The sequence below is a fragment of the Gouania willdenowi genome, chromosome 13 (assembly GCF_900634775.1).
Source record: "Gouania willdenowi chromosome 13, fGouWil2.1, whole genome shotgun sequence".
NCBI lineage: Eukaryota > Metazoa > Chordata > Actinopteri > Blenniiformes > Gobiesocidae > Gouania > Gouania willdenowi.
The window spans coordinates 21,728,559-21,751,671 of record NC_041056.1 but is presented as its reverse complement, the minus strand read 5'-3'; the positions used below and the strand labels follow the sequence as shown (position 1 = coordinate 21,751,671).

Below are 23,113 nucleotides of genomic sequence, written 5' to 3'. Positions count from 1 at the left end.
TTTTAAGTATGTGCATTATATTTGCAGTAGTTTTTAGGGTCTGATGATGGTCCTAACTCAATTTTTTTTTTTGGATTTTTTTTGAAAAAAATGCCTTGCTATAGCCTTACTTTTTTATTTTGGTGATTTTTGTTTTTTGTCATTTTTTGTGCCTTACTGCTTATTTAGCCCTTTTTAAGTATGTGCATTATATTTGCAGTAGTTTTTAGGGTCTGATGATGGTCCTAACTCAATTTTTTTTTTGGATTTTTTTCAAAAAAATGCCTTGCTATAGCCTTACTTTTTTTTTTTGGTGATTTTGTTTTTTGTCATTTTTTGTGCCTTACTGCTTATTTAGCCCTTTTTAAGTATGTGCATTATATTTGCAGTAGTTTTTAGGGTCTGATGATGGTCCTAACTCAATTTTTTTTTTGGATTTTTTTTGAAAAAAATGCCTTGCTATAGCCTTACTTTTTTTTTTTTGTGATTTTTGTTTTTTGTCATTTTTTGTGCCTTACTGCTTATTTAGCCCTTTTTAAGTATGTGCATTATATTTGCAGTAGTTTTTAGGGTCTGATGATGGTCCTAACTCAATTTTTTTTTTGGATTTTTTTTGAAAAAAATGCCTTGCTATAGCCTTACTTTTTTTTTTTTGTGATTTTTGTTTTTTGTCATTTTTTGTGCCTTACTGCTTATTTAGCCCTTTTTAAGTATGTGCATTATATTTGCAGTAGTTTTTAGGGTCTGATGATGGTCCTAACTCAATTTTTTTTTTTGGATTTTTTTTGAAAAAAATGCCTTGCTATAGCCTTACTTTTTTTTTTGGTGATTTTTGTTTTTTGTCATTTTTTGTGCCTTACTGCTTATTTAGCCCTTTTTAAGTATGTGCATTATATTTGCAGTAGTTTTTAGGGTCTGATGATGGTCCTAACTCAATTTTTTTTTTTGGATTTTTTTTGAAAAAAATGCCTTGCTATAGCCTTACTTTTTTTTTTTGGTGATTTTTGTTTTTTGTCATTTTTTGTGCCTTACTGCTTATTTAGCCCTTTTTAAGTATGTGCATTATATTTGCAGTAGTTTTTAGGGTCTGATGATGGTCCTAACTCAATTTTTTTTTTTGGATTTTTTTTGAAAAAAATGCCTTGCTATAGCCTTACTTTTTTTTTTTGGTGATTTTTGTTTTTTGTCATTTTTTGTGCCTTACTGCTTATTTAGCCCTTTTTAAGTATGTGCATTATATTTGCAGTAGTTTTTAGGGTCTGATGATGGTCCTAACTCAATTTTTTTTTTTTGAAAAAAATGCCTTGCTATAGCCTTACTTTTTTTTTTTGGTGATTTTTGTTTTTTGTCATTTTTTGTGCCTTACTGCTTATTTAGCCCTTTTTAAGTATGTGCATTATATTTGCAGTAGTTTTTAGGGTCTGATGATGGTCCTAACTCAATTTTTTTTTTTTTTTTTTTTTTTGAAAAAAATGCCTTGCTATAGCCTTACTTTTTTTTTTTGGTGATTTTTGTTTTTTGTCATTTTTTGTGCCTTACTGCTTATTTAGCCCTTTTTAAGTATGTGCATTATATTTGCAGTAGTTTTTAGGGTCTGATGATGGTCCTAACTCAATTTTTTTTTTTTGAAAAAAATGCCTTGCTATAGCCTTACTTTTTTTTTTTAGTGATTTTTGTTTTTTGTCATTTTTTGTGCCTTACTGCTTATTTAGCCCTTTTTAAGTATGTGCATTATATTTGCAGTAGTTTTTAGGGTCTGATGATGGTCCTAACTCAATTTTTTTTTTTTGGATTTTTTTTGAAAAAAATGCCTTGCTATAGCCTTACTTTTTTTTTTTGGTGATTTTTGTTTTTTGTCATTTTTTGTGCCTTACTGCTTATTTAGCCCTTTTTAAGTATGTGCATTATATTTGCAGTAGTTTTTAGGGTCTGATGATGGTCCTAACTCAATTTTTTTTTTTGGATTTTTTTTGAAAAAAATGCCTTGCTATAGCCTTACTTTTTTTTTTTGGTGATTTTTGTTTTTTGTCATTTTTTGTGCCTTACTGCTTATTTAGCCCTTTTTAAGTATGTGCATTATATTTGCAGTAGTTTTTAGGGTCTGATGATGGTCCTAACTCAATTTTTTTTTTTTTGATTTTTTTTGAAAAAAATGCCTTGCTATAGCCTTACTTTTTTTTTTTGGTGATTTTTGTTTTTTGTCATTTTTTGTGCCTTACTGCTTATTTAGCCCTTTTTAAGTATGTGCATTATATTTGCAGTAGTTTTTAGGGTCTGATGATGGTCCTAACTCAATTTTTTTTTTGGGATTTTTTTTGAAAAAAATGCCTTGCTATAGCCTTACTTTTTTTTTTTGGTGATTTTTGTTTTTTGTCATTTTTTGTGCCTTACTGCTTATTTAGCCCTTTTTAAGTATGTGCATTATATTTGCAGTAGTTTTTAGGGTCTGATGATGGTCCTAACTCAATTTTTTTTTTTTGATTTTTTTTGAAAAAAATGCCTTGCTATAGCCTTACTTTTTTTTTTTGGTGATTTTTGTTTTTTGTCATTTTTTGTGCCTTACTGCTTATTTAGCCCTTTTTAAGTATGTGCATTATATTTGCAGTAGTTTTTAGGGTCTGATGATGGTCCTAACTCAATTTTTTTTTTTGGATTTTTTTTGAAAAAAATGCCTTGCTATAGCCTTACTTTTTTTTTTGGTGATTTTTGTTTTTTGTCATTTTTTGTGCCTTACTGCTTATTTAGCCCTTTTTAAGTATGTGCATTATATTTGCAGTAGTTTTTAGGGTCTGATGATGGTCCTAACTCAATTTTTTTTTTTGGATTTTTTTTGAAAAAAATGCCTTGCTATAGCCTTACTTTTTTTTTTTGGTGATTTTTGTTTTTTGTCATTTTTTGTGCCTTACTGCTTATTTAGCCCTTTTTAAGTATGTGCATTATATTTGCAGTAGTTTTTAGGGTCTGATGATGGTCCTAACTCAATTTTTTTTTTTGGATTTTTTTTGAAAAAAATGCCTTGCTATAGCCTTACTTTTTTTTTTTGGTGATTTTTGTTTTTTGTCATTTTTTGTGCCTTACTGCTTATTTAGCCCTTTTTAAGTATGTGCATTATATTTGCAGTAGTTTTTAGGGTCTGATGATGGTCCTAACTCAATTTTTTTTTTTGGATTTTTTTTTTCGAAAAAAATGCCTTGCTATAGCCTTACTTTTTTTTTTTGGTGATTTTTGTTTTTTGTCATTTTTTGTGCCTTACTGCTTATTTAGCCCTTTTTAAGTATGTGCATTATATTTGCAGTAGTTTTTAGGGTCTGATGATGGTCCTAACTCAATTTTTTTTTTTTGATTTTTTTTGAAAAAAATGCCTTGCTATAGCCTTACTTTTTTTTTTTTGGTGATTTTTGTTTTTTGTCATTTTTTGTGCCTTACTGCTTATTTAGCCCTTTTTAAGTATGTGCATTATATTTGCAGTAGTTTTTAGGGTCTGATGATGGTCCTAACTCAATTTTTTTTTTTTTTTTTTTTTTGAAAAAAATGCCTTGCTATAGCCTTACTTTTTTTTTTTGGTGATTTTTGTTTTTTGTCATTTTTTGTGCCTTACTGCTTATTTAGCCCTTTTTAAGTATGTGCATTATATTTGCAGTAGTTTTTAGGGTCTGATGATGGTCCTAACTCAATTTTTTTTTTTGGATTTTTTTTGAAAAAAATGCCTTGCTATAGCCTTACTTTTTTTTTTTGGTGATTTTTGTTTTTTGTCATTTTTTGTGCCTTACTGCTTATTTAGCCCTTTTTAAGTATGTGCATTATATTTGCAGTAGTTTTTAGGGTCTGATGATGGTCTTAACTCAATTTTTTTTTTTGGATTTTTTTTGAAAAAAATGCCTTGCTATAGCCTTACTTTTTTTTTTTGGTGATTTTTGTTTTTTGTCATTTTTTGTGCCTTACTGCTTTTTTAGCCCTTTTTAAGTATGTGCATTATATTTGCAGTAGTTTTTAGGGTCTGATGATGGTCCTAACTCAATTTTTTTTTTTGGATTTTTTTTGAAAAAAATGCCTTGCTATAGCCTTACTTTTTTTTTTTGGTGATTTTTGTTTTTTGTCATTTTTTGTGCCTTACTGCTTATTTAGCCCTTTTTAAGTATGTGCATTATATTTGCAGTAGTTTTTAGGGTCTGATGATGGTCCTAACTCAATTTTTTTTTTTGGATTTTTTTTGAAAAAAATGCCTTGCTATAGCCTTACTTTTTTTTTTTTGTGATTTTTGTTTTTTGTCATTTTTTGTGCCTTACTGCTTATTTAGCCCTTTTTAAGTATGTGCATTATATTTGCAGTAGTTTTTAGGGTCTGATGATGGTCCTAACTCAATTTTTTTTTTTGGATTTTTTTTGAAAAAAATGCCTTGCTATAGCCTTACTTTTTTTTTTTGGTGATTTTTGTTTTTTGTCATTTTTTGTGCCTTACTGCTTATTTAGCCCTTTTTAAGTATGTGCATTATATTTGCAGTAGTTTTTAGGGTCTGATGATGGTCCTAACTCAATTTTTTTTTTTTGGATTTTTTTTGAAAAAAATGCCTTGCTATAGCCTTACTTTTTTTTTTTGGTGATTTTTGTTTTTTGTCATTTTTTGTGCCTTACTGCTTATTTAGCCCTTTTTAAGTATGTGCATTATATTTGCAGTAGTTTTTAGGGTCTGATGATGGTCCTAACTCAATTTTTTTTTTTTGGATTTTTTTTGAAAAAAATGCCTTGCTATAGCCTTACTTTTTTTTTTTTGGTGATTTTTGTTTTTTGTCATTTTTTGTGCCTTACTGCTTTTTTAGCCCTTTTTAAGTATGTGCATTATATTTGCAGTAGTTTTTAGGGTCTGATGATGGTCCTAACTCAATTTTTTTTTTTGGATTTTTTTTGAAAAAAATGCCTTGCTATAGCCTTACTTTTTTTTTTTGGTGATTTTTGTTTTTTGTCATTTTTTGTGCCTTACTGCTTATTTAGCCCTTTTTAAGTATGTGCATTATATTTGCAGTAGTTTTTAGGGTCTGATGATGGTCCTAACTCAATTTTTTTTTTTGGATTTTTTTTGAAAAAAATGCCTTGCTATAGCCTTACTTTTTTTTTTTGGTGATTTTTGTTTTTTGTCATTTTTTGTGCCTTACTGCTTATTTAGCCCTTTTTAAGTATGTGCATTATATTTGCAGTAGTTTTTAGGGTCTGATGATGGTCCTAACTCAATTTTTTTTTTTGGATTTTTTTTGAAAAAAATGCCTTGCTATAGCCTTACTTTTTTTTTTTGGTGATTTTTGTTTTTTGTCATTTTTTGTGCCTTACTGCTTATTTAGCCCTTTTTAAGTATGTGCATTATATTTGCAGTAGTTTTTAGGGTCTGATGATGGTCCTAACTCAATTTTTTTTTTTGGATTTTTTTTGAAAAAAATGCCTTGCTATAGCCTTACTTTTTTTTTTTGGTGATTTTTGTTTTTTGTCATTTTTTGTGCCTTACTGCTTATTTAGCCCTTTTTAAGTATGTGCATTATATTTGCAGTAGTTTTTAGGGTCTGATGATGGTCCTAACTCAATTTTTTTTTTTGGATTTTTTTTGAAAAAAATGCCTTGCTATAGCCTTACTTTTTTTTTTTGGTGATTTTTGTTTTTTGTCATTTTTTGTGCCTTACTGCTTATTTAGCCCTTTTTAAGTATGTGCATTATATTTGCAGTAGTTTTTAGGGTCTGATGATGGTCCTAACTCAATTTTTTTTTTTGGATTTTTTTTGAAAAAAATGCCTTGCTATAGCCTTACTTTTTTTTTTTGGTGATTTTTGTTTTTTGTCATTTTTTGTGCCTTACTGCTTATTTAGCCCTTTTTAAGTATGTGCATTATATTTGCAGTAGTTTTTAGGGTCTGATGATGGTCCTAACTCAATTTTTTTTTTTTGGATTTTTTTTGAAAAAAATGCCTTGCTATAGCCTTACTTTTTTTTTTTGGTGATTTTTGTTTTTTGTCATTTTTTGTGCCTTACTGCTTATTTAGCCCTTTTTAAGTATGTGCATTATATTTGCAGTAGTTTTTAGGGTCTGATGATGGTCCTAACTCAATTTTTTTTTTTGGATTTTTTTTGAAAAAAATGCCTTGCTATAGCCTTACTTTTTTTTTTTGGTGATTTTTGTTTTTTGTCATTTTTTGTGCCTTACTGCCTATTTAGCCCTTTTTAAGTATGTGCATTATATTTGCAGTAGTTTTTAGGGTCTGATGATGGTCCTAACTCAATTTTTTTTTTTGGATTTTTTTTGAAAAAAATGCCTTGCTATAGCCTTACTTTTTTTTTTTGGTGATTTTTGTTTTTTGTCATTTTTTGTGCCTTACTGCTTATTTAGCCCTTTTTAAGTATGTGCATTATATTTGCAGTAGTTTTTAGGGTCTGATGATGGTCCTAACTCAATTTTTTTTTTTGGATTTTTTTTGAAAAAAATGCCTTGCTATAGCCTTACTTTTTTTTTTTGGTGATTTTTGTTTTTTGTCATTTTTTGTGCCTTACTGCTTATTTAGCCCTTTTTAAGTATGTGCATTATATTTGCAGTAGTTTTTAGGGTCTGATGATGGTCCTAACTCAATTTTTTTTTTTGGATTTTTTTTGAAAAAAATGCCTTGCTATAGCCTTACTTTTTTTTTTGGTGATTTTTGTTTTTTGTCATTTTTTGTGCCTTACTGCTTATTTAGCCCTTTTTAAGTATGTGCATTATATTTGCAGTAGTTTTTAGGGTCTGATGATGGTCCTAACTCAATTTTTTTTTTTGGATTTTTTTTGAAAAAAATGCCTTGCTATAGCCTTACTTTTTATTTTGAGTGATTTTTGTTTTTGTCATTTTTTGTGCCTTACTGCTTATTTAGCCCTTTTTAAGTATGTGCATTATATTTGCAGTAGTTTTTAGGGTCTGATGATGGTCCTAACTCAATTTTTTTTTTTTGGATTTTTTTTGAAAAAAATGCCTTGCTATAGCCTTACTTTTTTTTTTGGTGATTTTTGTTTTTTGTCATTTTTTGTGCCTTACTGCTTATTTAGCCCTTTTTAAGTATGTGCATTATATTTGCAGTAGTTTTTAGGGTCTGATGATGGTCCTAACTCAATTTTTTTTTTTGGATTTTTTTTGAAAAAAATGCCTTGCTATAGCCTTACTTTTTATTTTTGGTGATTTTTGTTTTTTGTCATTTTTTGTGCCTTACTGCTTATTTAGCCCTTTTTAAGTATGTGCATTATATTTGCAGTAGTTTTTAGGGTCTGATGATGGTCCTAACTCAATTTTTTTTTTTTGAATTTTTTTTGAAAAAAATGCCTTGCTATAGCCTTACTTTTTTTTTTTTGTGATTTTTGTTTTTTGTCATTTTTTGTGCCTTACTGCTTATTTAGCCCTTTTTAAGTATGTGCATTATATTTGCAGTAGTTTTTAGGGTCTGATGATGGTCCTAACTCAATTTTTTTTTTCGGAATTTTTTGAAAAAAATGCCTTGCTATAGCCTTACTTTTTTTTTTTGGTGATTTTTGTTTTTTGTCATTTTTTGTGCCTTACTGCTTATTTAGCCCTTTTTAAGTATGTGCATTATATTTGCAGTAGTTTTTAGGGTCTGATGATGGTCCTAACTCAATTTTTTTTTTGGGATTTTTTTTGAAAAAAATGCCTTGCTATAGCCTTACTTTTTTTTTTTGGTGATTTTTGTTTTTTGTCATTTTTTGTGCCTTACTGCTTATTTAGCCCTTTTTAAGTATGTGCATTATATTTGCAGTAGTTTTTAGGGTCTGATGATGGTCCTAACTCAATTTTTTTTTTTGGATTTTTTTTGAAAAAAATGCCTTGCTATAGCCTTACTTTTTTTTTTTGGTGATTTTTGTTTTTTGTCATTTTTTGTGCCTTACTGCTTATTTAGCCCTTTTTAAGTATGTGCATTATATTTGCAGTAGTTTTTAGGGTCTGATGATGGTCCTAACTCAATTTTTTTTTTTGGAATTTTTTTGAAAAAAATGCCTTGCTATAGCCTTACTTTTTTTTTTTGGTGATTTTTGTTTTTTGTCATTTTTTGTGCCTTACTGCTTATTTAGCCCTTTTTAAGTATGTGCATTATATTTGCAGTAGTTTTTAGGGTCTGATGATGGTCCTAACTCAATTTTTTTTTTTGGATTTTTTTTGAAAAAAATGCCTTGCTATAGCCTTACTTTTTATTTTTGGTGATTTTTGTTTTTTGTCATTTTTTGTGCCTTACTGCTTATTTAGCCCTTTTTAAGTATGTGCATTATATTTGCAGTAGTTTTTAGGGTCTGATGATGGTCCTAACTCAATTTTTTTTTTTGGATTTTTTTTGAAAAAAATGCCTTGCTATAGCCTTACTTTTTATTTTTGGTGATTTTTGTTTTTTGTCATTTTTTGTGCCTTACTGCTTATTTAGCCCTTTTTAAGTATGTGCATTATATTTGCAGTAGTTTTTAGGGTCTGATGATGGTCCTAACTCAATTTTTTTTTTTGGATTTTTTTTGAAAAAAATGCCTTGCTATAGCCTTACTTTTTTTTTTTGGTGATTTTTGTTTTTTGTCATTTTTTGTGCCTTACTGCTTATTTAGCCCTTTTTAAGTATGTGCATTATATTTGCAGTAGTTTTTAGGGTCTGATGATGGTCCTAACTCAATTTTTTTTTTTGGATTTTTTTTGAAAAAAATGCCTTGCTATAGCCTTACTTTTTATTTTTGGTGATTTTTGTTTTTTGTCATTTTTTGTGCCTTACTGCTTATTTAGCCCTTTTTAAGTATGTGCATTATATTTGCAGTAGTTTTTAGGGTCTGATGATGGTCCTAACTCAATTTTTTTTTTTGGATTTTTTTTGAAAAAAATGCCTTGCTATAGCCTTACTTTTTTTTTTTGGTGATTTTTGTTTTTTGTCATTTTTTGTGCCTTACTGCTTATTTAGCCCTTTTTAAGTATGTGCATTATATTTGCAGTAGTTTTTAGGGTCTGATGATGGTCCTAACTCAATTTTTTTTTTTGGATTTTTTTTGAAAAAAATGCCTTGCTATAGCCTTACTTTTTTTTTTTGGTGATTTTTGTTTTTTGTCATTTTTTGTGCCTTACTGCTTATTTAGCCCTTTTTAAGTATGTGCATTATATTTGCAGTAGTTTTTAGGGTCTGATGATGGTCCTAACTCAATTTTTTTTTTTGGATTTTTTTTGAAAAAAATGCCTTGCTATAGCCTTACTTTTTTTTTTTGGTGATTTTTGTTTTTTGTCATTTTTTGTGCCTTACTGCTTATTTAGCCCTTTTTAAGTATGTGCATTATATTTGCAGTAGTTTTTAGGGTCTGATGATGGTCCTAACTCAATTTTTTTTTTTTGAAAAAAATGCCTTGCTATAGCCTTACTTTTTTTTTTTGGTGATTTTTGTTTTTTGTCATTTTTTGTGCCTTACTGCTTATTTAGCCCTTTTTAAGTATGTGCATTATATTTGCAGTAGTTTTTAGGGTCTGATGATGGTCCTAACTCAATTTTTTTTTTTTGATTTTTTTTGAAAAAAATGCCTTGCTATAGCCTTACTTTTTTTTTTTTGGTGATTTTTGTTTTTTGTCATTTTTTGTGCCTTACTGCTTATTTAGCCCTTTTTAAGTATGTGCATTATATTTGCAGTAGTTTTTAGGGTCTGATGATGGTCCTAACTCAATTTTTTTTTTGGATTTTTTTTGAAAAAAATGCCTTGCTATAGCCTTACTTTTTTATTTTGGTGATTTTTGTTTTTTGTCATTTTTTGTGCCTTACTGCTTATTTAGCCCTTTTTAAGTATGTGCATTATATTTGCAGTAGTTTTTAGGGTCTGATGATGGTCCTAACTCAATTTTTTTTTTTGGATTTTTTTTGAAAAAAATGCCTTGCTATAGCCTTACTTTTTTTTTTTGGTGATTTTTGTTTTTTGTCATTTTTTGTGCCTTACTGCTTATTTAGCCCTTTTTAAGTATGTGCATTATATTTGCAGTAGTTTTTAGGGTCTGATGATGGTCCTAACTCAATTTTTTTTTTTGGATTTTTTTTGAAAAAAATGCCTTGCTATAGCCTTACTTTTTATTTTTGGTGATTTTTGTTTTTTGTCATTTTTTGTGCCTTACTGCTTATTTAGCCCTTTTTAAGTATGTGCATTATATTTGCAGTAGTTTTTAGGGTCTGATGATGGTCCTAACTCAATTTTTTTTTTTTGAAAAAAATGCCTTGCTATAGCCTTACTTTTTTTTTTTTTGGTGATTTTTGTTTTTTGTCATTTTTTGTGCCTTACTGCTTATTTAGCCCTTTTTAAGTATGTGCATTATATTTGCAGTAGTTTTTAGGGTCTGATGATGGTCCTAACTCAATTTTTTTTTTTGGATTTTTTTTGAAAAAAATGCCTTACTTTTTTTTTTTGGTGATTTTTGTTTTTTGTCATTTTTTGTGCCTTACTGCTTATTTAGCCCTTTTTAAGTATGTGCATTATATTTGCAGTAGTTTTTAGGGTCTGATGATGGTCCTAACTCAATTTTTTTTTTTTGGATTTTTTTTGAAAAAAATGCCTTGCTATAGCCTTACTTTTTATTTTGGTGATTTTTGTTTTTTGTCATTTTTTGTGCCTTACTGCTTATTTAGCCCTTTTTAAGTATGTGCATTATATTTGCAGTAGTTTTTAGGGTCTGATGATGGTCCTAACTCAATTTTTTTTTTTTGGATTTTTTTTGAAAAAAATGCCTTGCTATAGCCTTACTTTTTTTTTTTGGTGATTTTTGTTTTTTGTCATTTTTTGTGCCTTACTGCTTATTTAGCCCTTTTTAAGTATGTGCATTATATTTGCAGTAGTTTTTAGGGTCTGATGATGGTCCTAACTCAATTTTTTTTTTTTGAATTTTTTTTGAAAAAAATGCCTTGCTATAGCCTTACTTTTTTTTTTTGGTGATTTTTGTTTTTTGTCATTTTTTGTGCCTTACTGCTTATTTAGCCCTTTTTAAGTATGTGCATTATATTTGCAGTAGTTTTTAGGGTCTGATGATGGTCCTAACTCAATTTTTTTTTTTTGGATTTTTTTTGAAAAAAATGCCTTGCTATAGCCTTACTTTTTTTTTTTGGTGATTTTTGTTTTTTGTCATTTTTTGTGCCTTACTGCTTATTTAGCCCTTTTTAAGTATGTGCATTATATTTGCAGTAGTTTTTAGGGTCTGATGATGGTCCTAACTCAATTTTTTTTTTTGGATTTTTTTTGAAAAAAATGCCTTGCTATAGCCTTACTTTTTTTTTTGGTGATTTTTGTTTTTTGTCATTTTTTGTGCCTTACTGCTTATTTAGCCCTTTTTAAGTATGTGCATTATATTTGCAGTAGTTTTTAGGGTCTGATGATGGTCCTAACTCAATTTTTTTTTTTGGATTTTTTTTGAAAAAAATGCCTTGCTATAGCCTTACTTTTTTTTTTGGTGATTTTTGTTTTTTGTCATTTTTTGTGCCTTACTGCTTATTTAGCCCTTTTTAAGTATGTGCATTATATTTGCAGTAGTTTTTAGGGTCTGATGATGGTCCTAACTCAATTTTTTTTTTTTGGATTTTTTTTGAAAAAAATGCCTTGCTATAGCCTTACTTTTTATTTTTGGTGATTTTTGTTTTTTGTCATTTTTTGTGCCTTACTGCTTATTTAGCCCTTTTTAAGTATGTGCATTATATTTGCAGTAGTTTTTAGGGTCTGATGATGGTCCTAACTCAATTTTTTTTTTTGGATTTTTTTTTGAAAAAAATGCCTTGCTATAGCCTTACTTTTTTTTTTTGGTGATTTTTGTTTTTTGTCATTTTTTGTGCCTTACTGCTTATTTAGCCCTTTTTAAGTATGTGCATTATATTTGCAGTAGTTTTTAGGGTCTGATGATGGTCCTAACTCAATTTTTTTTTTTGATTTTTTTTTAAAAAAATGCCTTGCTATAGCCTTACTTTTTTTTTTTGGTGATTTTTGTTTTTTGTCATTTTTTGTGCCTTACTGCTTATTTAGCCCTTTTTAAGTATGTGCATTATATTTGCAGTAGTTTTTAGGGTCTGATGATGGTCCTAACTCAATTTTTTTTTTTTGATTTTTTTTGAAAAAATGCCTTGCTATAGCCTTACTTTTTATTTTGGGTGATTTTTGTTTTTTGTCATTTTTTGTGCCTTACTGCTTATTTAGCCCTTTTTAAGTATGTGCATTATATTTGCAGTAGTTTTTAGGGTCTGATGATGGTCCTAACTCAATTTTTTTTTTTGGATTTTTTTTGAAAAAAATGCCTTGCTATAGCCTTACTTTTTATTTTTGGTGATTTTTGTTTTTTGTCATTTTTTGTGCCTTACTGCTTATTTAGCCCTTTTTAAGTATGTGCATTATATTTGCAGTAGTTTTTAGGGTCTGATGATGGTCCTAACTCAATTTTTTTTTTTGGATTTTTTTTGAAAAAAATGCCTGCTATAGCCTTACTTTTTATTTTGGTGATTTTTGTTTTTTGTCATTTTTTGTGCCTTACTGCTTATTTAGCCCTTTTTAAGTATGTGCATTATATTTGCAGTAGTTTTTAGGGTCTGATGATGGTCCTAACTCAATTTTTTTTTTTGGATTTTTTTTTGAAAAAAATGCCTTGCTATAGCCTTACTTTTTATTTTTGGTGATTTTTGTTTTTTGTCATTTTTTGTGCCTTACTGCTTATTTAGCCCTTTTTAAGTATGTGCATTATATTTGCAGTAGTTTTTAGGGTCTGATGATGGTCCTAACTCAATTTTTTTTTTTGGATTTTTTTTGAAAAAAATGCCTTGCTATAGCCTTACTTTTTTTTTTGGTGATTTTTGTTTTTTGTCATTTTTTGTCCATTACTGCTTTTTTAGCCCTTTTTAAGTATGTGCATTATATTTGCAGTAGTTTTTAGGGTCTGATGATGGTCCTAACTCAATTTTTTTTTTTGATTTTTTTTTTGAAAAAAATGCCTTGCTATAGCCTTACTTTTTTTTTTTTGGTGATTTTTGTTTTTTGTCATTTTTTGTACCTTACTGCTTTTTTAGCCCTTTTTAAGGTTAGGGTTAAGGTTATGTTTAAGGGTTAGGTTTAAGGGTTAGGTTTAGGTTATAACCCAATATCGCAACAATTTTTAGGGTAAGGGTAAGGTTTAGTCTTAGTCATGTGACCTAAACTGGCCCAATAGGGGCGCTGCGTACGGATGGAATGTGGGTATATTGATACAGCAACCGTACGGATAGCCACTGCCTAGTAAATACACGGGTGCCATCTTGAAATGGGGAAAAAACTCGTCCACTTCCTGTTTGTCCAATGTCAAAAACCTCTTTATTTCAAGTGACTATCCCAAAATGTTAAAAGATCATGTGGTGCAATTGTTATCTTAAAGTTTTACATGGAATTTCAAAGTGTTCCATCCAAATATGTGTGTGTATGTTTACGCAGCTGCCAGCAAACATGGTTAACAACTAATCATAAGGTTCAGCTGTGGCTTCATAGACGACTGTTGTACGGAAACGTCTATGCAGAGTGGTAAACAAAGTATACGAGTGGAAATTAATAATATTCACTATACATTTTAGACACATTAAACACATTTTTCAAATTTATGTTAACGTATAAGCACAACTGTGCAATTTCAAGAGCACTTGTGAAGTTGTAAAGTTTTTAGAGTTAAAAAAAAAGGTTTTATTATTGAGCAGTATATTAATAATAATAATCATTAACACCAGGTAGTGATTTTAATATTTGCAAGAAAACACACAAACCTCCCCCACGCAATAGCAATCCGCCATTTTGCATTGCCACCTAAATGTTAGATTCTAGATATTGATCCGTATCATCCCCAAAATGGAAATACTTTTAATTAAAATCACAGATGATCAAAATTGGAAAACAAAAAAAAAAAACAAAAAAACTCCTTGGTGGAGGTAGAAAATGTTTTTCGAAGTTTTGCAATAACAGCAAATTGAGGCAACTAAATTCATCTTAAAAATAATCCAAAGCAGATTACTAAAAGAGCTAAAGATTTCATTCATTGGTATGTTTTTGATTTAGTTTATATGTCTTCACCCTTCATTCAACTGCTGCTGATAAGAGAAAGATAATCCTCTTTGCTTGAGAACTGTAATTAATGGCTGTTTCTCTCTGCTTTAAAGTGGAGAAATGGTACAAGCGCCACCTGACCTACCAGATAGTGAACTGGCCTCAGCATCTTTCTCAGGGCTCTGTGCGGCTGGCTGTACGCGCTGCCTTCCAGCTGTGGAGCAACGTGTCGGGCCTAGTCTTCCAGGAGGCCCCTGGGGGCCCCGCAGACATCCGGCTGGCTTTTTATGAGGGAGAACACAATGATGGTTCTAGCAACGCCTTTGATGGACCAGGTGAGGGTCACCTGACTCAGTTAGTTACAGGCAAGTACCAATGCATCTGTCTGAGTGGAGACGTGTGTGAAGGCCAACATTTACACACTGAACAAGGAGATGGAGATAATCACACTCTCCCTCTCACTGGTCATAATGGTTATAAAATCATCTAACAATCGTTTTATTCCACAAAAAAATTCTGTTGTCAAAACGATGGAAAATTTCATATTATCTGGCAGCCATATTGGATTTTCAAAATATGGCAGCCACTCTCTAATCATTTAATATATACTATGATATTACTGAGAAGGGTTATTGTGTGGTATATTCAACCATTTTGAAAATGGTGCCCTAAAACAAGATTGAAAAACTTAACCCCAATATTTCAGGCTTATTTAACCCCTAAAAAGCCAAAAAACAAACAAACAATGAAATCAATTTTGGCAAGAACTAGAAGTTGTAATTTTATTCATATTTCTGACATACAGCACCAGACTATTAGCACTGAGCGTCTCTCCTATGATGACCAGGTGGAACTCTGGCCCACGCCTTCCTGCCTCGCCGAGGTGAAGCTCACTTTGACAAAGCTGAGCGTTGGACGCTGAACGGACACAAAGGCCACAACCTGTTCATAGTGACCGCCCATGAGATCGGCCACACTCTGGGATTGGAGCACTCGCCTGTGCGTCACGCTCTGATGTCGCCGTACTACAGGAAACTTGGACGTAGTCTGGTTCTCAGCTGGGACGACATCCTCGCAGTGCAGCAGCTGTATGGTGAGATGACCAACACACGTGATGAGGTTCATTTATTTCAGGTTATTTATTTGTTTGTTTCAGTGTAACAAAACAATATTCAAACATAAATCACAATTTAAAAATATATAACAAGACTGAAAAAGGTAGAAGCTAAAATGTGTATGGTAAACACATTTCTACTGCTTCATATAACTCTCTAAAATATATTGTGAAATTTTCTTTTTGAAATTAAATAATGTGTCACTCATTTTTATTTCTTTATCAACATTATTCCACAATTACGTCACAGATGACGTTAGCAGTAGTAAATAGAAAGTGTCTTCGTACGGTTGGCGTACGGACAACCCCTGGTGCTATTGGTACGGTCACTGAAGTTCAAGTACGTAGCATCTTAAGGTTAGAGTTAGGATTAAGGTTAGGTTATAACCCAATACTGCAACAATTTTTAGGGTAAGGGTAAGGTTTAATTTTAGTCACGTGACCTAAACTGGCCAAATAGGGGCGCTGCGTACGGATAGAATGTGGGTATATTGATACAGCAACCGTACGGATAGCCACTGCCTAGTAAATACACGGGTGACATCTTGAAATGGGGAAAAAACTCGTCCACCTCCTGTTTGTCCAATGACAAAAACCTCTTCATTTCAATACAGAAGTGAATAATATCCCAGAATGTTCAAAGATCATGTGGTGCGACTGTTATATTAAAGTCTTGTATGGAATTTCAAAGTGTTTAAAATTTTTATTTCCATCCAAATATTCATGCTAACTTTGCCTGATAAAGCGCATCTTGTGAAATATTGCGTGGTAAAATTATCACATACCATTAATCACATTGTACTTTATAACAGAGCTACAAAGGATATACAGTAAATACAACATATTGCTATCTAGAAAGAAAACTAAAGCCACCCAGATGCCCCTAAAATCCTCAATCCTTATTTCAGACCTTACCTGTTCACTTAACGGTTATAAAGAGAGCACACGTAGGAACGGGACGTTTTTGGAAACCAGTTTTTACCCATCCGTCCTATGAAGGATAGCCAGCGTTTTCTTTGTTTTTTGTTTTTTTACATTGTATTATTTTTACATTAGATGAACAGCCAAGCACACAACATTTCTTCAGCATGGTGAAACCATTTCTGTTACAACGGGTGTCAACACATTAACGTTGTTTTACCCCCAAACAAATATGCGACTAGCGTTGCTAGGCAGAAACATCACAACTTACCCGGGTGCCTGACTTCACAAATACTAATTTTACCCATAATATTAAGCCCATCTGAGTGGGTCCAGATTAAAAAAAGTCAACAACTTGAAATTTCAGACCAGTCGTCCATTTATTAACAGACTGTAGTTATTACTGATGCCCATTGTTGGCATATTCAGCTATAGATCCAAGGTATTCTTCTTTCTCTGATCCTAAGGTATTTCTATTTTGCTATTTTTGCTGACCAGTAAACGGACCAATGTGGCTCTGTAGGGTTCATGAGTTAACACTATCAATTAGAAATCAGAAAATAGCACCAGCCTGCAGTGAGCACATACTGTAGCTGCCAACCCTCACACATTAGCAGTGAGAGTCACGCAATTAGTTTATTTCACACAGTCTCACATGTTTCTCACTCCAAAAAAAAAAAGAAAAAAAAAAAGTTGGTCAAAATGCATTGTTTTTGTTTTTTTTTTCAAATTTTGAATACACCCTCCACTGACGAGTCGGAAGGGAAGTGTTTGTTTCTGAGGGAAGTCTGACCACCAACACTTATCTTACTATGATGCTCCCACACACTCATAGTCTCACACAGAGACCTTGGGATTCCGTTATCTGTCGTGTGTGTGTGTGTGTGTGTGTGTGCTGATTTTATCCACCTCTTGCACAAATGTTTGTTAAGCTCTGTGCACACAAAATGTCTGTGATCCCAAACGTTCTCAGAGGCTTTGATCTGTTAATTCTTCCTTAGTGCACGTAACGTTGAGGCTGAATGAACCAAACAACAGCAGAGCTCCGACATGTTAATACTAAACATGGAAATAAATGTGTTGGCATTTTAAAGATGTGGTCTGTTGTCTTAATGAAACCGATCAGTTCAAATTGAGCCACTTTCTCCATGTAACATTCCTAACATGGTGACATCTAGACTGAGGAAAAAGCCTCAAGTTTCATATTCCATTCTTTCAGACTATTGATGTGTGAGAAAATAAACTGATTGATGCATCTTTACAGCAATTACATATTTTTAATTTCACTTCATTGCTTTGACAAATCTGTAATTTAATTGTGATTTTTTCTTCTTCTTTGGAATATGTTATAATTTTATCAGCAACCTTTCAGGAGATTTATCCCAAATAGTTGACTAACATATATATATATATATATATATATATATATAAATATATAGTATGTTTTGATCATCAATGAATCTAATAGTGTATATAAATCATTGTAGGACTACAACATAGGGTGGAAATCAAAATATGGGTGGAAATGAGCTGCTTGGTGTAGGTCTGCGTTCTCTGAGTGCTTTTCTCGTTGATCTTGTTTTGTTTCTGTCTTCAGGTAAACCACCTGGACAGCGCCTTGTGAGGTTGCCAGGTCAGGTGCTGCACGCTGTGTTGCAGGAGTGGGAGCTCATAGAACTTCAAAGCAGGCCTGAAGCTCTGGGGAAGCCCGTCTACTGTCAGAACGTCTTTGATGCCATCACTATAGGTCAGGTTTGAATAACATCCTTCATGTCTATGTACTCATTGTCTATTCATTTTAAAATGTTGAACCACAGCTTCCAAAATGACCCTCAGATACCATTTGTTTTACTGCATGGACAACCTTTTTAGTGTTCAGTTTGAAATCGGGTTTGGAACGACCGATATCTAAAGATGCAACGCAATACATATTTAAATAATATTTGCCTTCAAGAAACTAAGATGATTTGAACAATTTGAGCCTATTTTTGCTTATTTTTAAAAAATATTCTGTACTACACTAAATTTGCCATTTTTTAACCTATTTTCATCACTTTTTCGCATCATATTTTTGCTCCTTTTAATCAATCTCTGCCACTTCTCCAACAAATTTCAATGCCTTTTCAGCACTTTTATACCCTTTCCACTACTTTTCCCACGCATATGTTGACCCATTATTGTCACTTGGGGTGAAAAGGTTGAGAACCAGTGATAAAAACCAGGGTTTTTGTCCAATGTAGCCCTTATCTGTTCTGTCTTAAAGCGAGTACCTCTTCATTTTGTTCATTTGTGTCAGAAGGCTCGTCTGAAAGCTTCACTCGTATTTTTCTGATGTTTTGACCATTTTAGGCGTTGATCTTCACCTTGTTTTATGTATTTTACAGAGATGTGCCACAATGTATTATTGATAGATGAGGAAAATGTTTGTGAGCAAGTAAAAATTTGTCTCAAAATTTTAGAAAAATAAATTGACAAATGTTTCTGTGTACCCCCTGAGGGGTACGTGTACCTTTAGGGCAAGCCCCTCAAAAATTGGTGAATTTGAGATAATTCATGTTTTGTTTTTTTTTTTGTTGTCATTTTTACTGTCTCCTGCGGGCCGACTTGAGTGCTCTAAAGGCCTTAAGTTTGACACGTGCCATAGAACCTGAGTTAGGCCACTTTGCAGTAAAGCTGCTGCTTCATATTCGTGGTTTACTGTAGTCGGAGAAAGGATAAGCTGTTATTCAACACACACACACACACGCACGCACGCACACACACATACCGTGTTTTTCTGTTTCCAGACCAGAACCAGAGCGTGCTGGTGTTTCGTGGCAGTGTGTATTGGACAGTATCAGCTGCTGGCAGCGTGAGCTCTCCCATGCCTTTACGCCAGCGCTGGCCTGAACTCCCATCAGCCATTGAGGCGGCTGCATTCTCTCCACTAGACCTTAAGTGGTATTTTTTCAAAGGTACTGCTTCACCACTCTGATTAATGTATCTTTTTAAAGACGTTCTCCAAGCCACTGGCTGACTTCACGCACTCAGATATAGATCTATATCCCCTGTTTAAAGCCGTTATCACTTCATAGGTTATTACCACATTAAATAAAAACCAAATCCTGATTGTTTTTAATCACCATTTCTCATTTGAACAACAAGACAAACATATTCTAGAAATCATGTTCCAATACATCTGGCAGGGTTTGAGTCAATTATAATTGCAATTGTGTAATTAATAATTCATTACAATTATGATGTACAATAGTTGTAATTGTAATTGAAAAATTGTTGCTGCTGTAGTCATAATTGAATTTTAATTGAGTTCCGATAAATTCACTTTTTAATTGTAATTGGCATAGAAATTCTACATAAAATGTCTATTAAAATTGAAATGCACACCTGTGGAGCCACGTTACAGTTCTGTGGCTTACACAACGCAGTTAACAATGAATGAAATATGTTTTATGTCAAATTTACCTACTTCCTGTCGCTTCTCTTGAGAATCATTTTACCATTTTCGAGGGCTATACTAACAGAAAAAAAGCTCAGACGCCGACACCAAAAATATGAATACCAGTATTTTTATTGATTAGGAAGCAGAACAAGGTAACCAAGTAATTAAAAAAAAAAATCAGATGTTAGATAAAAATGTTTGTGTATTTTACAGCTGATTTATGACCTATTATCATAAGAGATGCTAGCAGGAAGGTTAAGTTTTATCTTTATTTTTTAAATTGCAAGCTCAGTAATTGTGGTTGATTGTAATTTAACTTTTGTAATTCAGAACGTAATTATAATTGACTTTCAGGGGAAAATAATTTAAATTAAAAAAAATGCTGGTCACTGTAATTGTAATCAAGCTGTAATTGAACATGGATAATTCGGGGTTCGCACGCTTTTTTTTTTTTTTTTTTTTTTAACAATGATTTTTCAAAACTTTTCCAAATAATTTTACCAAATTTCCATGACTTAGTTCTGAAACGCTATGATCTTTTTTTGCGTATGCATTTCCTGGTTTTTAGTGACCTTACCTACACACAATTTTATAAATGAGTTGAATGAATTTGTGAGATCTTGTCATTCCCATTCAATTATACTGCCGGTATGCAGCACTTTCACTTTGAGATAACGCTGAACACATCTTTGGGGTTTAAAGATGCAGTCTGCAACTCTCAGATCCTTCTGTCCCCGCTGCTCTCTTGCCCTGCCTCCAAAATTTCCAAAGCCCCTCCCTCAGATGAGCTAATAAGCTAACGTTAGCCTGACAGCAACATCACAGTAATATAACATGCACTGTTAAAAGCATATTACTGCAATGCTTCTCTCTCTCTCTGTGCACACACCTCAGCAGCAGCAGCAACAACTCAGTGTCACTTACAGCAGCCCAAACAGAGGCTGCTGCACACACATGAACAACACATGCACCACAGAGTTCTAGTGTAACAATTACAAATCAAACATAATGTAAATCAAGCAGCGGTAATTACCTTTCAAGCAGAGAAGTCACCAATTTTATCTTCTACTCCTCCAGATCATACACTGTAAAAAAGACGGCTCTAACTCCGGGAAAGGGGCGGGGCCTGTGAGCAACAGCTGTCAGCAGTCCATCAAACACAATCCTGGCTCTGATTGGTTCTTTTTGCTTTGGCGCGGTGCATTCTGGCAATCTGCCAGAATGTGACAAAAACTTACTTTTATAAGAGTTGCAGACTGCATCTTTAATATATTTCAAACATTAAAATAAAATACGTTATATTTCCAAAACAGTTAAAATATTTCATGACTTTTCAAGACTGGAAAATAGTTTTTTCAAATTCCATAACTTTTCCAGGAAATTCATGACCATTAGGACCCTGATAATTGAAGACGTAATTGCAATTGAAAAATGTAATTGACCCCAACTCTGACATCTGAACTCTGGTCCTCTTGGTTTTCAAGAAGCAGAGATTTTCTTCTTAAAGGTTTGTATTCCATGTGTTGTACTGTGAGTTGAATAACGGCAGTGTTTTCTTTGGTTTCCTGTGGTGCAGGGAAGAGAATCTGGCGCTTCACAGACCGCTCACTGGATCCTGGCTTCCCAAAGAGGAGCAGTGACCTGGGCTTACCCCGTCACCCAGACTGTGCCTTCTACTACGCCCCCCTGGGCCACATGGTGGTCTTTAAGGGATCCCGCTACTCTGTGCTCGACCTCAAAACCTTACGCCAAGTACCCTATTACCCCCGTCAGCTCACAGACTGGATCGGTGTTCCACAGGGGACCAACGGGGCCCTCACCCATGTGGACGGGCGTCTCTATCTGTTCAGAGAACAGCAGTTCTGGAGGTTTGATCCAGTGAAGGTGCGCGTCACTAGAGAAGGCCAGTGGGCCAAGGATCTAAGCTGGACTGGTTGCATCCCTCAGAGCAATAGGATCCTCTGACCAGCAGAGGGCGCTCTAAGATTCAACGTGCAATTAGTCACATGGCCTGTGTTTATCTTAAAAAGCCTGTTGCTCCAAAATGACAGATCCAGGTAGATGAACTGATTCCACATGGAAGCCCAAAAGATTCATAATTATATAAATAAAAACAACATTTTGAAATAAATACCATTTTGATAAATGACAGACAAATATATAATATGGCCATTAAATTGTAAAATAAGGTATTATTATTATGAAATATGTTTTATTATTTATTAATAATGATTTTTTAAATTATAATCAAATATTTTATAATGATTATTTCAACAATGTCATACTTTTTTTTTTTTAAATAACGACTTTTTTATTTTCCAAGATTTTGCAAAATAGAAAACTTTTTTTACAAAGTAAATTTTTATTTAATAATGTCCATTTCAACAATGGGCTTTTTATTTCATAATGTCGTTTTTCAGCAGAATGACTTGGTCTGTCAATCAAAGCTAGTGGGTTGGACCTCTGCTCGATTCTTTAAGATCGATTAGTTTTCCTGGATGCTGGTCATGATGGCCGTTGTTCAGGTGGCTCAAATGGAGCATGAGAACTTTGGTTAGGATTAGGGGGGTTAGGTTTAGGATTAGGGGGGTTAGGGTTAGGATTAGAGGGGTTTGGTTTAGGATTAGGGGGGTTAGGATTAGGGGGGTTAGGTTTAGGATTAGGGGGGTTAGGGTTAGGATTAGAGGGGTTAGGTTTAGGATTAGGGGGGTTAGGATTAGGGGGGTTAGGTTTAGGATTAGGGGGGTTAGGATTAGGGGGGTTAGGTTTAGGATTAGGGGAGTTAGGGTTAGGATTAGAGGGGTTAGGTTTAGGATTAGGGGGGTTAGGTTTAGGATTAGGGGGGTTAGGTTTAGGATTAGGGGAGTTAGGATTAGAGGGGTTAGGTTTAGGATTAGGGGGGTTTGGTTTAGGATTGGGGGTTAGGGTTAGGATTAGAGGGGTTAGGTTTAGGGGAGTTAGGGTTAGGATTAGAGGGGTTAGGTTTAGGATTGGGGGGTTAGGTTTAGGATTAGGGGGGTTAGGGTTAGGGGGGTTAGGTTTAGGATTGGGGGGTTGGGGTTAGGATTAGAGGGGTTAGGTTTAGGATTAGGGGGTTAGGTTTAGGATTAGGGGGTTGGGGTTAGGATTAGGGGGTTAGGTTTAGGATTAGGGGGGTTGGGGTTAGGATTAGAGGGGTTAGGTTTAGGATTGGGGGGATAGGATTAGGGGGGGTTAGGTTTAGGATTGGGGGGATGGGGTTAGGATTAGAGGGGTTAGGATTAGGGGGGTTAGGTTTAGGATTAGGGGGGTTAGGTTTAAGATTAGGGGGGTTAGGATTAGAGGGGTTAGGTTTAGGATTAGTTGGGTTAGGTTTAGGATTAGGGGGGTTAGAATTAGGCTTTACGTTACTATCCAATCGATTTGCAACTTCTCTGAAACAGACTCCTCTCCTACAGCCATTCTGTCTCAAGTAAAAAGTCCATTGTGGAAAAGGACGTTATGAAATAAAAAGTGACTTTGTAAAAAACATTTTTTTTAAAATTATTATTTCATAAAATCTTGGAAAAAAAATAAAAAGCCATTATTTTAAAAAGTATGACATTGTTAAAATAATCATTATGACATTTTTAATGAAAATG

The 23,113-nt window shown here is 32.8% G+C and overlaps 1 protein-coding gene across 1 annotated transcript in view; it reads left to right on the top strand.

The window, feature by feature from the left end:
- Positions 1–21,658, top strand: part of mmp28 (matrix metallopeptidase 28) — a 41,166-nt gene extending 19,508 nt beyond the window's left edge. The window contains exons 4-8 of the mRNA XM_028465771.1: positions 14,133–14,354; positions 14,867–15,112; positions 17,652–17,801; positions 18,841–19,008; positions 21,070–21,658. Of these exons, the coding sequence (XP_028321572.1) occupies positions 14,133–14,354; positions 14,867–15,112; positions 17,652–17,801; positions 18,841–19,008; positions 21,070–21,458 (1,175 nt within the window). The 3' untranslated portion in view covers positions 21,459–21,658. The remainder of the gene's footprint in view (positions 1–14,132; positions 14,355–14,866; positions 15,113–17,651; positions 17,802–18,840; positions 19,009–21,069) is intronic.
- The last annotated feature ends 1,455 nt before the right edge of the window (positions 21,659–23,113 follow it).